The sequence below is a fragment of the Cyanistes caeruleus genome, unplaced genomic scaffold (assembly GCF_971803275.1).
Source record: "Cyanistes caeruleus unplaced genomic scaffold, bCyaCae1.hap1.1 HAP1_SCAFFOLD_183, whole genome shotgun sequence".
Classification (NCBI taxonomy): Eukaryota; Metazoa; Chordata; class Aves; order Passeriformes; family Paridae; genus Cyanistes; species Cyanistes caeruleus.
The window spans coordinates 135,730-150,924 of record NW_028255971.1 but is presented as its reverse complement, the minus strand read 5'-3'; the positions used below and the strand labels follow the sequence as shown (position 1 = coordinate 150,924).

General features: G+C 52.3%; 1 protein-coding gene across 1 annotated transcript; it reads left to right on the top strand.

Moving 5' to 3' along the window:
- The first annotated feature begins 1,790 nt into the window (after window positions 1-1,790).
- On the top strand, window positions 1,791-8,328 carry LOC147645722 (uncharacterized). The gene is made up of 14 exons (XM_086874276.1): window positions 1,791-2,053; window positions 2,407-2,478; window positions 2,850-2,921; window positions 3,124-3,195; window positions 3,283-3,384; window positions 3,802-3,909; window positions 4,596-4,667; window positions 4,858-4,929; window positions 5,017-5,118; window positions 5,327-5,470; window positions 5,840-5,911; window positions 6,215-6,316; window positions 6,947-7,112; window positions 7,644-8,328. Exons 1-14 carry the CDS (start codon window positions 1,846-1,848, stop codon window positions 7,867-7,869), a joined length of 1,590 nt encoding a protein of 529 aa, XP_086730402.1. The 5' UTR covers window positions 1,791-1,845; the 3' UTR covers window positions 7,870-8,328.
- Window positions 8,329-15,195: the final 6,867 nt, after the last annotated feature.

Sequence of the window (15,195 nt, the reverse complement as noted above, 5' to 3'; positions counted from 1 at the left end):
AAAATACATACAGACTCACTTTGCATTTGAGGAGACTCTGCCCGGACACTTACTGACTCAATTTTCTAGGCCAGGAAATCCATTCACCCGACAATCAGGGACACTTGGTGAATGGAAACTGATTGGAATTCTAGCCTGGGGACATAAAATCCCTATAAAAACCCAGGCCAAAGAACCCTCGGACGTGGATTTGGGAACACCTATACCTTGCGTATAGACCCTGTCCACCCAGCGCTGCGCTGTTCATTTATTGTGGTTTTTCCTCGCTGTTTTGCTGTTTTGTTAATTTATAATAAATTTATCTTTTCTTATCTTTAATCTGCCGTTGCATTTATAACAGAGACTAATGCCATAAGTATGGTAGGCTACAGCTGTCTTCAAATGTCATTGAATTAGAGAAAAACTCTCTCCAGGGCAAATGATGCAACACTTTGCCTCACAATCCATCAGCCTTAATTAGAGTGAGAGGTAAGTCTTAATCACAATCTGATTAGAGCAAATCAACATTGTGTGAATGGCAAGAAGAATTTGCTTGTCAACAGATGAATATGTCTCACTGAAGAATGAACAAAATCTGCCTTTACTTGGAAGAAATGAGACATGGAGCAATGCAGTATTTGGGTTTTATCCAGTGGTAAATGGGGCAAGAAGCTGTAACAGCTCACCTGTTTTACAGAACACAAGCACTGATACAGCCAATAGTGCACCCACACTGAAGGGATCTTCAGAACATTGCTTTATTTCTTAACAAGAAATGGGAGCAAAATGCTGGCATTTATCTGAGCTGGAAGCCCTGTTCCTCTCCTGTTTCTCCTTGAGCACACTGTTCTCTGCAGACTTCACTGTGCAGCCCATCAATCCTCTCTTGGCCAACAGCTAAATGGCACAACTACCAAAACACAGGTGCCAGCATCATCACCCCAGCATTATTCCAGCACTGCTCTGCAGGTGCACAGCAGCACAGAATGGCTTGGCTTGGAAGGGACATTTAAAGGCCATCTAGTGCAGTGCCCTGCAGTGAGCAGGGACACCTTTGGATCAGGTTGCTCAGAGCATGGGCTTGAATGTCAGCAGGGATGGATGCCCACCTCTCTGGGCAACCTGTGCCAGGGTTTCAAAACCCACAGTGTAAAAAACATCTTCATTAGGTCTAGTCTGAATCTACTGTCTTTTAGATTGAAAACATTCCCCCTCAGTCTTGTCACAACAGGCCCTACTAAAAATTCTGTCCTGTCTTTTTTACAAGCTCCCTTAAAGTACTGAAAGGTAGCAATCAGGTCTGCGTGGAGCCTTCCCTCTTCCAGGCTGAACACGCCCAGCTATCCCAGCCTGTCTCCAAAGCAGAGGGGCTCCAGCCCTCAGAGCATTTTGTCCCTCCTCTGGACTAGCTCCAACAGGACCATGTCCTTTCTGTGCTGGGCACCCAGAGGTGGATGCAGTACTCCAGGTGGGCTCACACCAGAGCAGAGGGGTGGTGGAATCACCTCCTTCAAGCTGCTGGGCAGCCTCCTTTGGAGGCACATGGCTGGCTCATGTCCAGCCTCTCTCCTTGCAGCAGCCACAAGTCCTTCTCAGCAGGGCTGCTCTCCATCCCTTCATCCCCCAGCCTGTGAGATCAGCTGGGCTGGGACCCTGTCATAGCCCTTGGACAGAGCTGCTGGGCAGGATGAGCTCCCTGGTGAAGAAGGCAGATCCCACTCCCCACACAATTCCACCCTGGCCATGAGGTCACAGCAGCCTGTGGGGTGACAGCAGGCTGAGGTGACAGCAGGCTCTGAGGTCACAGAGGTCCCAGAGCCCCGTGGTTGCACAGCACCACGAGGACCGAGCAGTCAGTCCTTGACCATGACTGTTGCGGCAGCAGCGGCGGCGGCAGCAGCGGTGCTGACATTGGGACAGCGGTGTCAGGACAGTGGTGGCAGCAAGAGCTGCAGGACTGGCAGAGGGCAAGGCACCATGGCCTTTGCTCTGCGCCTCCTCCTCCTGCTCCTCCTGACAGTGGCCCTGCCTGACAGGGCTGCCCAGGCTGCTCCGCAGCGAGCACAGGGAGCAGGTGAGCCCGCAGCCTGGCTTCCCTTTCCTGGGACAGCACTTCCTTCTGGGAAGAGTTGGGGATGGTTTTCCACAGGGCTTTAGGGAGGGTTTCCTCTGTGGGAGGGAGAGAGTCCCCAGGGGCTCTGGGCTGGTCCTGCTGCCTCTGCAGGGATGTTGCACAGGGCCTGCAAAGAGGGTGGAGAGTGACCAGAGCCAGCCCAGAGCTCCCCAGGCCCCTCTGCAGCTCTGGCCATGTCCATTGACATCTGGCTCCCACAGCCTTACCCAAACCCCTTGCAGTGTCCAGTTCCCTAAGGCAGAAGGGGATCCCAGTGCACCATGGCCATGGTTCTGATCTGTGCTTCTTTCTAGATTGGGATCATGACTTGAATTATTTGGGATCGCTGGTGAATGAGACTTTGAAAATCTCAGAGAATGCTGGAGGTAAGTTCTGAATTGCTACTTGTACTGACAGAATAATCTGTCAAGGTGGAAAGTGCTCACTTATGTGCTGTTTCTGTTAAGGTCGCGTGAGGGTTGAAGGATTCTGGGAAATTTTTCTCTGCTCCCTTCTGGAGCCTTGAGTGATCCCACAGCATCGCTGTCAGTGGGAGGAAGGAGCATTTAGCTGTCCATCTTCTAACTGTGTGCAATGCCAGTGTCTCCTTCCATGTGCTCTGTGCAGCCACAGAGAGGAGCAGAGAGGGAAGGGGCTGTGCCCAGGGCTTTGCCTTGCACAGCTCCTTTGCCAGCCACAGGGAGCCTGAGGATCTCCTACAGCCATGAGAGCTCTTCTGTCCTACCTTTCCTTGCAGCCAAGCCTCTTGGTGAAGGTGATCTGGCTTCCCAACCCACGTCCAGGACTGAGGCTCTGGGAGATGGCGAGGGTAGGTGAAGGCCTTTCCCCCTGGGAGAGCTGCCAGCTCAGAGCCCAAAGCTCAGCCAGGGCAGCATCACTGCAGGTGTCAGGACAGAGCCGTGCACGTGTGTGCCCTCACCCTGCGCCATCCCCTCACCTCTCCCGTGGCTCAGTGCTGCCTGTGCAGATGAGCAGAGGTGACAGAAGCTTCTGTGGCTGTTGAGTTACAGGTGTGCCTGCAGCGAGGACTTTCCCAGCTCCTGGGTTGGTAACTGTACGCGAGCCCGGCTCCCATCGCAGGGGTGAGTGGTGTGTCCCTCCTGACCCCACAGGATGAGCACTGGTTTTCTGGGATCCATTCCTTCAAAGGGGAACTATTTTCACTTAAGGTCCTCCAAGTGGAAAGAACAAAGCTGCAGGACACCAGAAACTCCATGTGCCATCGAAACCCATGAGGAAAATGCTAAAGAAAATGCTGCAGGGAGGACAAGGTGGGTCCATGTCCCTCAGCCTTCTCCTGAGACTCAGCAGCCAGGGGCTTTCTTTGCACAGCAGGAAGCGGATCCATGGCAGCCTCGCTGCCCCACTGTTGCTTTCATGGCCTGCAGGGCTGTTTCCCAGCCTGGCCTGGCTGCAGCTTCTCCCCAGCCTCTGCAGAAAGGCATTTGGCATCAGCAGGCAGGGAGCCCAAAGTGCAGCAAGGGTCATGCTCACACTGAGATCCCCTGCAATTTCTTGGTCCCCAGGTAGATCAGAAAGGGCAGCTATTTGGATGAGGTTAGGCCCTGGCCAATGCCAAAAAATTTTCAGGGATTCTTGATCCTTAACCACGCCTTTGACAAGCATTGCCTCCTGAAGTTTCCCCAGTGGTGAATGGTTCCATCTGATCCAGCTGCCCCTTTCTGCAGAAGTGGACAGAGCAGCTGTGCTGAAGGCGGCGTTTCCCAGAGGAAGCAGTGGCCCATGGGCAGCCTCTGCTGCAGGAAGGGAGGCCATGCCAGGCACAGTCACAGGAGGTAATTGCTGTGCCTCTGGGCCTGAGCCCTGCTGAGGCTTGAGCTGCCATCTCTGCTGCTTGGCAGTGCAGGCACAGCCTGGCCAAGACCGGCACAGCCCAGAGGAATTATCCCCAGCAGGCTCAGGGCACTCGGCTACTGAGCAGTCCTGCTGGGGTCCATCCATGGGAGACACGTCCCAAAACCTGGCAGGGGCTGCAAAGGGGTGCCCGTGGTGGGGAATGGGCAGAGGGGGAGGCCAAGGCTCCAGTGTGTCCTGAGAGGGCCTGGCTCTGCCCCCTTGGGCTGGGAGAGCTGTCCAAGGGAAAAGAGGGATGGAGACAGAGAGGAAGGCAGGAAGGGAGGGAGAGAGGGCAGGAGTGAGGGAGGGATAGTTGTGCAACTGCCTGCTGCAGTTTTTCTCCATTGCTTTAGCAAGACTTTCAGCTGTAGCTGTGAGAGAGCCCCAATGGGCCTTGGGCTGCTCCAGCCACCTCTTCCAGGGATGTTGCACAGGGACTGCAAAGAGCTTGGAGAGTGACCAGACACCAACCCAGAGGTCCTCTGGCCCCTGTGCAGCTTTGGCCATTGTCCTCTAACATTTGGCACCCAGGGTCTTACCTGACACCCTTGCAGTGCCCAGTTGTCAAAAGTAGAAGGGGATCTCAGCACACCATGGCAGGGTTCTGATCTGGGCTGCCTTCTAGATTGGAATCACAACTTGCATTATCCAGAGGCCCTGCTGGATGATGGCTTGAAACACTTGAGAAATGCTGGAGGTACGTTCTCAATGGTCCTTTCCTGGCAGAATAAGCAGTTTCAATGTCCTGGCACCACTGCAGGTGTCAGAACAGAGACATACACGTGTGTGCCCTCGCCCATCGCGTTCCCCTCACCACTGCTGTGGCTCAGTGCTGCCTGTGCAGATGAGCAGAGATGACAGAAGCTTCTGTGGCTGTTGAGTTACAGGTGTGCCTGCAGGGAGGACTTTCCCAGCTCCTGGGTTGGTAACTGTACGCAAGCCCGGCTCCCATCGCAGGGGTGAGTGGTGTGTCCCTCCTGACCCCACAGGCTGAGCACTGGTTTTCTGGGATCCATTCCTGCAAAGGGGAACTGTTTTCTCTTAAGGTCCTCCAAGTGGAAAGAACAAAGCTGCAGGACACCAGAAACTCCATGTGCCATCAAAACCCATGAGGCAAATGCTGAAGGAAATGCTGCAGGGAGGACAAGGTGGGTCCATGTCCCTCAGCCTTCTCCTGAGACTCAGCAGCCAGGACCCCTGCTCTGGCCCTGTCACCCCCCACCAGGGATGTTGCACAGGGCCTGCAAAGAGGGTGGAGAGTGACCAGAGCCAGCCCAGAGCTCCCCAGGCCCCTCTGCAGCTTTGGCCATGTCCATCGACATCTGGTACTCACGATCTAACCCAAACCCCTTGCAGTGCCCACTACCCCAAGGCAGAAGTGGATCCCAGCGCACCATGGACGTGGTTCTGATCTGTACTGGCTTCTAGACTGGGATCAGGAAATGGATTATCTGGAAGCCCGGCTAGATGACAGCTGGCAAGACTTGGAGAATGCTGGAGGCAAGTTCTCAATGTGCTTTTCCTGATGGAATAATGTCAAGGTGGCAAGAGCTCACTCATGTGCTATATCCCTTAACATAATCTCAGGGCTGAAGGATTCTGGAAGCCTTGCCCTGCTCCCTTCTGGAGCCCTGAGCTATCCCACAGCATCGCTGTCAGTGGGAGGAAGGAGCATTTAGCTGTCAATCTTCTTCCCATGTGCAATGCCAGTGTCTCCTTCCATGTGCTCTGTGCAGCCACGGAGAGGAGCAGAGAGGGAAGGGGCTGTGCCCCGGGGCTGTGCCTTGTGCAGCTCCTTTGCCAGCCCCAGGGAGCCTGAGGATCTCCTACAGAGCCACGGGAGCTCTTCTGTCCTGCCTTTCCTTGCAGCCAAGCCTCTTGGTGAAGGTGATCTGGCTTCCCAACCCACGTCCAGGACTGAGGCTCTGGGAGATGGCGAGGGTAGGTGAAGGCCTTTCCCCCTGGGAGAGCTGCCAGCTCAGAGCCCAAATCTCAGCCAGGACAGCATCGCTGCAGGTGTCAGGACAGAGCCGTGCACGTGTGTGCCCTCGCCCTGCACGATCCCCTCACTACTGCTCAGAATTGGCAGCTTTTTGGAGGAGGGAGGGCCCTGGCCCTGGCCCAAAAGCCAAGGCATTTTTTGAACCTTATCCCCATATTTGACAAGCATGAGGTCCTGAAAATACCAGCACCCAAATCAAGAACTTCTCCATCTGGTTCAGCTGTGCCTCTTCCTTTCTCAAGGGATGGACCAAAAGACCATGCAGGTGGAGACGTTTCCCAGAGGAAGCAGTGGCTCATTGGCAGGAAAGAAGGCGATGCCAGGCACAGGCCCAGACACAGGAGGTAATTGCTGTGCTGGGCTCAGCCCTTGGCAGGGCTGTGTGCCAGCAGCTCTTCCCCTAGGGCTGGCCCTTGCATGACCCAGCAGCAGCCAAAGCTGGAGGCACCTCGGCTTCCAGGCCTCTGGAGCTCGTTTCCAGCTCCTGGGAAATGGGACTCATGCACCAACATCTATCCCACTGCAGCTGCTCCCAGAGGTAGCCGTGAGCGCCCAGAGGCCCAAGGCACAGGAGCAGCCCCGAGCGGGAGCCCTGCCACGAGCCTAGGGCCACAGCCAGCCCTGGCTCCCAACTGGGCAAGGGCTGCACTGGCCCCTGACAGGGCCTGGCTCTGTTCCCTTGGGCTGGGGGAGATGTCATGGAGAAGGGAGGCTCAGGGGTGGCAGTGGCTGCTCAGGGATGGGTTTGGCCTGTGTCCCTGGAAGGAGCCACTGCCCAAGCAGCTGTGCTGTCCCCCGGGCTCTGTTCCCGGACTTCTGGGCTTTGCTGGGTGGCACAGCCTGTGCCAAGGGCCAACAAGGTGCCTGCAGGCCCCAGCTCTGGGGGAAACAGAGAACGTCCTGGACATACCCACCGTGCTGCCAGCTCAGCAGCGCAGCACAGCACGGGCTCTCACTGCCCATTGCTCCCACAGATGCAGCCAGCACCACAACACGTGTTCCCAATTCCCAGAAGGACATTGGAAGAGGTTTCTGTCAGGGAACACGCTGTTGGCCAGAATTAATGGCAGGCCTGATTTGTTTGGTGCATGTACTCGTTTTATGTGGTGTTGGAATCTGGTATTGCTGGAAGACAAAACGGTGAGTGTTTTGTTCATCTTTCCCTCAAACAGCTTCTTTTGAAAGTCTATTGTAGAATAGAAACATTCCCAGTGAGGCTGCTGTGGACCTGTAGATAGTCAGTGGTTGTCCAAATAACTCTGCCAAGAGTTCTGCTGCTGCCCAGGCCTTTAATTGGCCTCTTAATTGCTGGGCCTTGTCCTGGGGAGCCCGCTGGGCCTGCAGCCAGTGCTGGCTCCCACTGAGGCTGCCTGGCCAAGAGCAGCCCCAGGAGCAGCAGGCAGAGGCAAAGCAAGGTGGGCAGGAGAAAGAGCGGGGACGAGATTGCCCTTGAAAGGCAGAGGCGCTCTGGGGCCCGCTCCTGGCCAGGGACCCTGCCCAGAGCCATCCCCTCCTCGCTGGGGCCTTGAGGGGCAGCTGTCCAGCTGGGCCAAGCTGTGCCAGCAGCTCCAGCCGTGCTGGGGAGCCTTGGCCGCTCTGGGCCCTGCTGTGCAGGAGGGTCCCTGCGTGCCAGCGGCAGCTGGGGGCCTCAGCCACCTCCTCTCTCCACAGGAGCACCTCTGCACCTCCAGATGTCCTGCCAAACACGTTAGTCTGGGAGACCTGCACCTGTCATCCTCCATCTGCAAGCGAGTGTCCGTTGTCCCTGCCACAGCTGCATTATCAGCTTATTGCTGTGCCGCCACCACCCAGAACAGGACCCTCTGTCCCTGCAGGTGCTGGCCCTGGTGCCTGGCCAGGCCTGAATGTGGGCCCCTCCTGCCAGGGAAGGGCTTGAGCAACACCTTTGGGCTTCTGCTCTGGGCTCTGGCTGGTACCACCAGCACTGGCACAGCTGCTTGGCTGGCCACAGCCTTGGCTGGGCAGGCAGCAGCCGGGCATGGGGCACCATGTTGACTTTGTTTTTCATTTTTAGAAATTAGAAATTTTTAGAACCCTTTAGAGATATTGTTGGTAGCAAATAATCTCCAAATGTTTCTTCCCAATATTCACAGTTGTTTAGGATTTTTCAAATTAGTTTTAGAATTCTGAAAAGGCGACCTTGTTTTGCCTTTGCTTTTCATTTTTAGAAATATGAAATTTTTAGAAATATTTAGAAATATTTTTTGTAGAAAGAAATCTACAATTATAGACTATTATTTCCATAGTAGTTCTGTATTTTTCAAGGTAGTTTTAGAATTCAGAAAATCTTGGAACATTTTTACACAGCTAGAATAAAAACTGAAATTGCATTCAATTGGTAATCTTTATTCTAGGAAGAACTAAGACACCCCAAAACACCCAGCCTACTGGAGAGGCTCTTTTCCCGCTGGAGATTTGTACCTCGTCTCAACAACTAACCTAAGACCTTTCCCCAGATATTTTTTGGGACTTCTGACAAGCTCCCCTCTTAGGCTTCAGAGGGAATCTTTGAGCACAGTGAGAATCTCCCGCTGTGCAGGAGGGTCCCTGTGTGCCAGCTGCAGCTGGGACCTCAGCCATCTCCTCTCTCAATAGGTGCCCCTCTGCAGCTTCACAAGAACGACCAAACACCTCCCTCAGGGACACCTGCACCACACATTTCACATCTCCATGCCCATGCCCAATGTCCCTGGCACAGCTGCATTACCAGCTTGCTGCTGTGCAGATGCTGCCACCACCCACAGCAAGGCCCTGTGTCCCTGAAGGGACCCGCCCTGCTCTGTGGCCTGGACTGAAGGTGGGTCCCTCCTGCCAGGGCAGGGCCCAGCACAGCTCTTCTGTTCCAATAAAGAGATGGAGCTCTCACCCCAGTGTCCAGCTGGTACCACCAGCAAAGCCCACACAGCACCAGCCCTGGCTGAGCCCCATGTCCAGGAGCAGGCAGGGCTGACCAGAGTGTGGGTGGCAGGAGCCAGGCAGGGGCTGCTGTGACCAGCAGCGGGGCACTGAGGGGCTGGGGGAGTCCGTGTTGAGCGTCCCTGGGATGAGGGCACATTTCCTTCAGTGGCATCACCTGGGCCTGCACCTCCTCCAGTGCCATGCCCTGGAAAAGAGGAAACCATCAAGAGCATCTCCTGGGACACTGCCTGACCAGCAATGTCAGCAGGCAAAACCAAGGTTTTGTTTAGCAATGACCCTTTGAAGAAGTCAAAGATTGACAGTCAGGGCAGTCCAGTAGTACAGATGGGAGTACTTCCCTCTGGGAAGGGGCTCCTGTCACTTCACAGTCTCCATCCCCCGCCGGGAACCGCAGAACTCCGGCCAGCCCTGCTCCCCCCCGTGCCCTTGTCAGACCTGGGGGGGAAGAGGCTGAACCGGAGCCCTGTGACCTCTTCAAAAGCCAGAAACCAAAGAGAAAGAGAAATTCCTGGGATTAAGGTTTAAAGGGTGGTGTTCACAGGTTGATGTCACTCTTCAATGGTTAAAACTACTGTCAGTTCTCAGAAATGGCCAGTTACTGGCCAGGAGGAAAAACTCCCATCAGCCTCCAGCAACCTTAACTTCCATAGCTGTTTCTCTTTTTTTTTAAATGTCAATATATCAAACACCACAGCAGTAGCAGCCCCAGTGTTCCACTCTCTCTGACACCACAGCAGTGACAGCCCCAATTTCCTCCTCCCTGTTACACCTGTCGTGGTTTTAAAGCATTAGTTCAAAAATCACTGGAAAACTTATTCATTTCTTGCTGTGAGATGTGGATTATGAGAAGGGCAAAAGATGCTTAAAACTTAAAAGGAATAGAGTAAGTGTCGTGGTTTTAAAGCAGTAACTAAAAGAAATTACTAGAAAACTCACTTATTTCTTCCTATGAGATATGGATTAGAACAAGAGCAAAACAGGCTCAAAACGTCAAAGGAATAAATAAAGTTTATTAATAAAACTACAAGAATAAGAACACCAGAAAAAACTTCCAGAAAACACTTTTAACCCCCACTACCCACCATTCTCTTGTTCACATGATAACATAGAGACAAAAAACTTTGGAACTTTGGTGTTTAAAAAGTCCCAATTCCTGTTAGAGTCTTTTCATCAGACTTTGTATAGTAAAAGAAGTCTTCTGCTAATCTATGGAGTTTTTCACACGAAAACCATTTCTGTTATAGTTTTCTATTTTCCTGATGCCAGCTGCCCAGAAATCTGTCACCAGTTCACTCCTCCCATTTCACATCACTCTGAGGTGTGTATGGGTCAATGAGTCTAGGGGTGTCATTTTTGAGGATGAGTTATTCAAAGGCAAAAGTTCTTTTCATCTGTCTCTGTGAGCTTCCCTGGAAACAGAAGTTTTCTCTTTGCCTCTCAAAATGCATCAAATCTTCAACTATTACTTCTCCCCACTCTGTTCCAGCACCTCACTGTATCACAATTACTCCACCTCTTGCTCAAAATCCACACTTTGAACACTCCATTCCTCCCAATATACTCTGTCATGAATTAAAGGAGTTTTTTCAGGACACTATTATCCATCCCCATAGCTTTAACAGACAAATATTTCAGCTTATAAAGCATCTCCTTATTCTCTCTTCCCCATCTAAAACTTAACTCTTTTCCTCACTGTCTTTGGTCGTTTTATGATGTCTTCTTCATGTTGATTGTCTCTCTCTCTCTGTCTCTCTGGGAAAAAGGAGTAATCTGTATGTTTTATCCAGGTAGTAAAAGAGTTAAAGTCTTGGAAAGCTGCAGATGTTGATGGTGTCAGGTTTCAGTCCAGCAGCAGAAACTGCAAACCAAGCCAGGCCGGCCGGCTCCGTTTCTCCCCCCCCGCCCTCTGCGGCCTTGTCCGGCCTGGAGGGGGGAGGAGGCCGAGACAGAGCCTGTTACCTCGTCAGAAGCCAGAAACCAAAGAGAACAAGAGAGCCCTGGCTTTACATCTCAAGGTGGTGTTCACAAGTTGATCTCACTTTTCAATGGTCAAAACTGCTGTCAGTTCTTAGAAATGACCAATAATTGGTCACAAGAAAAGACTCCCATCAGCCTCTCGCAGCTCCAACTTCCTCCCAGCTCCCAAAGCTATCTTAAAGGTCAAGTCACTCCATGAAAAAGCCCTACCAAATTCATGAACCATCTCAAAAATCTCCACATATTTCCACAAAATTCACGAAAAATCCCCCAAAATTCCCTAAATCTTTTCAATATCCCACAAAATTCCAGAAGCATCCCAAAAAATCTCCACAAATCTCCACAAAATTCAAGGAAAATGCATCAAAATTCTTCACGTCTCCTCCAAATCCTACAGAATTCAAGAGAAATTCCACAAAAATACAGAAAAATCCCACAAAATTCCCTAAATCTTCTCAAAACCCCTCCAATTCCAGAGACATCCCACCAAATCTCCACAAAATTCCACAAAATCTAAGAAAAATCCCACAAAATTCTTCAAGTCTCTTCAAAATCCCTCAAGATTCCAGAAAAATCCCATAAAATTATTTAAACTTTTGCAAAATCCCATAAAACTCAAGAAAATCTCAACGAAATTGCAAAAACTAAAAAAAATTCCTAAAATTTCCCCAAACTGTACTAAATTCCAGAAACATCCCACCAAATCTCCATAAATTTCCACAAAATCTAAGAAAATACCTTAAAATTCTTCATGTCTTCTCAAAATCCCAGAAAATTACAGAAACATCTCACAAAATCTCTTGAATATCCAAAAAAATTCAAGAAAAATCCCACAAAATTCAAGAATAATTCCACAGAATTGCAGAAATCTTCTCAAAACCCCACTAAATTCCAGAAACATCCCAAAAAATCTCCACATATTTCCCCAAAATTCCAGAAAAATTCCTCAAAATTCTTCCTGTCTCCTCAAAATCTCAAAAAATTCTAAAAAAATCCCTCAAAATTCAAGTCTCCTTAATATCCCACAAAATTATGAAAAAATCCCACATAATTCCCTAAAAGTTCTCAAAACCCCACCAAATTCCAGAAACATCCCACAAAATCTCCTCAAATTTCCACGAAATTCCACAAAAATCTCACAAAATTCAAGAGAAATACCTCAGAAGTCCCACAAAATATATTTAGAAAGAAAGATCCCACAAAATTATTTAAATCTTCTCAATATCCCACAAAATTTCAGAAAAATCCCACAAAATTTGAGAAAAGTCACACAAAATTATTTAACCTACATTTGTCTTGGCAGTTTTAGATCCCGGCTGCTCTTGCCCCTCTTCTGCTTGCCACCTGAATTTTAGCAGTACAGCTGCAATTGCCTCTTCCAATCAGTGCTACCCACTATGCTTTTGTGATGGGGAACTCAGGATTTTTGTTTCAGGCATCATGAGTAGCAGACATTAAAATGCTCCCAGGTCCCTGAGCACTAAGTCGAGGGGAATTGAAGCCACACAGGTCACATTTGCAGTGCTCAAACACAGCCCTGTTGCTGCTGCTGCTGCTGAAATAGAATCAACTGACAGAGGCCATCACAGAAATTGCCTCTGCAGTGGCAAATAAAATGAAAAAATCCACCAGGAGAAAGAAAAACCAGAACTTCCCAATTCACTTCATTGTTTCTTCTGAGCAGCAGAAGAAAAAGGAACAGGGCACCTTTCAGGCAGTTCCACAAGCTCAGGGTTCTCATTTCCTGGGGAATCTGAGATGCAATTGGTCTTGTTAAAAGGATAAAAGCAAAGGGAATGAATTGGGAATTATTAGGAAAAAATGACCCTTCTTACACACAAAGTTCACCAAGTCATTCCCTGCATTTCTCCTTTTCACAGTCTTTCTGTCATCCACTGAGAGGTCCAGCTTATCATGTTCTGGTGCTTATCATCCACTGATTGTGCTCTTGATTTCTACCACTGCAAAAGATATAGAATCATCTCAACTGAACACAGAAACAAACTCTCTCTGTCAGCCCATTTTCATGTTCCAGATCACTTTCAACATGTCCATGGGGCTGTTGGAATGATGAGCTCTCCACTGCTGGCTGCAGGCTCTGGAGATTCTTTCTCCACATTCAGCCAGGCTTGTATTCCCTCACAATTCCTGGTACCTCATCATGTTTTCTTTGGCTAGAAGAGTAACGATGAAAACCTTAGCAATGGCACAACTCCCCAGTGCACAAGGAAAAGAAAGAACAAGTTGTCAGGTTCTTCAACCATTTGTCCTGCTTTGCTGCAAGAGTTGTGCTGCACTCACAGTGTGGGGAGCCAAGAGAAGCTGCAGCTGGGGGCACATCTTGTGACAGGAGCTGCGCCTCGTTCTCCAGGACAGGTTTTTGGAAAGAACAGACGGGACTGTGGAGAAAATTCTGGGAAAATTGAAACAGCTTTTTAAAGAAATGAAAATAAAATCAAAAGAGACAACCAATATGTTTTTCTCTGTTTTTCTCTATTTATTTTTATGTTCCCCTTTTCCATCTTGCACTGTTTCTCCATCCCATTCATTCCAAATGGATCTCACCTCTAAGATTTGAGACTTGGCAAGTTTTAGACACTGTAAAATAGCATGAGCTATACCCAGTTTGCCTTGCCCTGTTTTCCTTGGAAAGCAATGCTGGAGACACAAGTGCAGTTCTTGGGTCAGGTACAAATTCTGCATTCAGGGAATGTGCTCAGACAGTGTTTGACGCTCAGCAGGGACAAGGCACAGCAGCAGCCAAGGGCATTGCTGTGTCCCTGTGCAGGAGTCCAGACTCTGGCTCTTGGCTCACCAGGGCAAAGTTCCCGTGTTTGGCCAGGCTCAGGGGCTGCCCGGGGAGCGCGGGGCTCGGCGCGGGGCCGAGCGGGCAACGGACAAACGGACACGGAGACAAACGGCCCCGGTGCTTCAGTTGCAGCGGCAGCAGCGGCAGCAGCGGCAGCAGCGGCAGCAGCGGCAGCAGCGGCAGCAGCGGCAGCAGCGGCAGCAGCGGCAGCAGCGGCAAGAAGAGAATTTAGCAATTTTCTGTCTCTCCTCTCCCTCTCCCGCAGTCCCGCATCCTCTCCTGGTCTCCCGTTCCTGGTGCCCCCTCCTCTCCAAGCCTCCCTCTCCCCGTGCCCGGCTGGGCCATGCCCCCGGCCCACCCCCGGCCCCAGGTGGGGCTGCCCCGTCCCCGTCCCCATCCCTGCCCGTCCCGCGGAGGTTTCCTCTTTGCCTGGCTCTGGCTGTGCTGAGCGGGCATCAGTGCCTGGGGCTGGGGCGGCATTGCCACCCTTTGGCTCCGCCTGCCCTGCCCTCGGCCCCAGCCCCGATGCAGGCTCCGGTTCCGGTTCTGGTTCGGGCCCCGGCCCCGGCTCCTCCCGGGGCCCGCGGAGGACACAGACGGCGCGGCCGCTGTCGCCGCCTCCGCTGCGGCTTCCCCGGTTCGAGCTCCGCCGCTCAGCGGTGCAGCCGCCGGTCCCGAGCCGCCGCTGTCGCGTTCCAATGAGGGAACACCTGCAGATGCCCGGCCCGGGGAGGTCGGGGAGCGCTCGGGGGCCGTTCCTGGCCCCGAGCCGAGCGCTGACGGCAGCGTCTCTTCCCCAGGGAAGGCGCAGCAGGCCCTGCAGCAGCGCTACAGGATCGACTCGCTGCTGGACCGCGGTGGCTTTGGCAGAGTTTTCGCGGCCACGAGGCTCTCGGACGGACTCCCGGTGAGCGGTGGGGCTGGTGGTGGGCCGAGGAGGAGGAGGGGGCGGAAGAGGAGGAGGGAGCAGAGGAGTAGGATGGGGCTGGATGTGGTGGGCGGCGAGCTGAATCCGCTGTTCCTTTTGGCTTGCAGGTGGCCATCAAAAAGGTGCCACGGAACCACGTCCAGCACTGGGGCGAGCTGGTGAGTGAGCGGGGCCAGCGGCAGAAGCTGGGGAGTGCCAGGCGGGGATGAGCTGGGGCCTGGAAGGGTGGGAGCCGCTAGGACACATGGAGGGAGAGCGGGCATGGGGCCAGCGGAGGGTGCAGAGCATCCCGGGCTGGCTGAGAGCTTCCCAAGCCCTGGCATGGCCTCAGCCCCACTGACGGCACTGTGCTCCTCCCGCAGCCCGACGGCACCAGCGCAACTCTGGAGATCGTGCTGCTGGACAAGGTGTCCACAGGCTTCCCCAATGTGGTGCAGCTGCTGGAGTGGTTTGAGCTCCCCAACGCCATCATGATGGTGCTGGAGCGCCCGGAGCGGTGTCAGGACCTGCAACACTTCATTTGTGCACGGAGGTTGCTGTCTGAGGCATCTAAAATCTCTGCAGTCTCT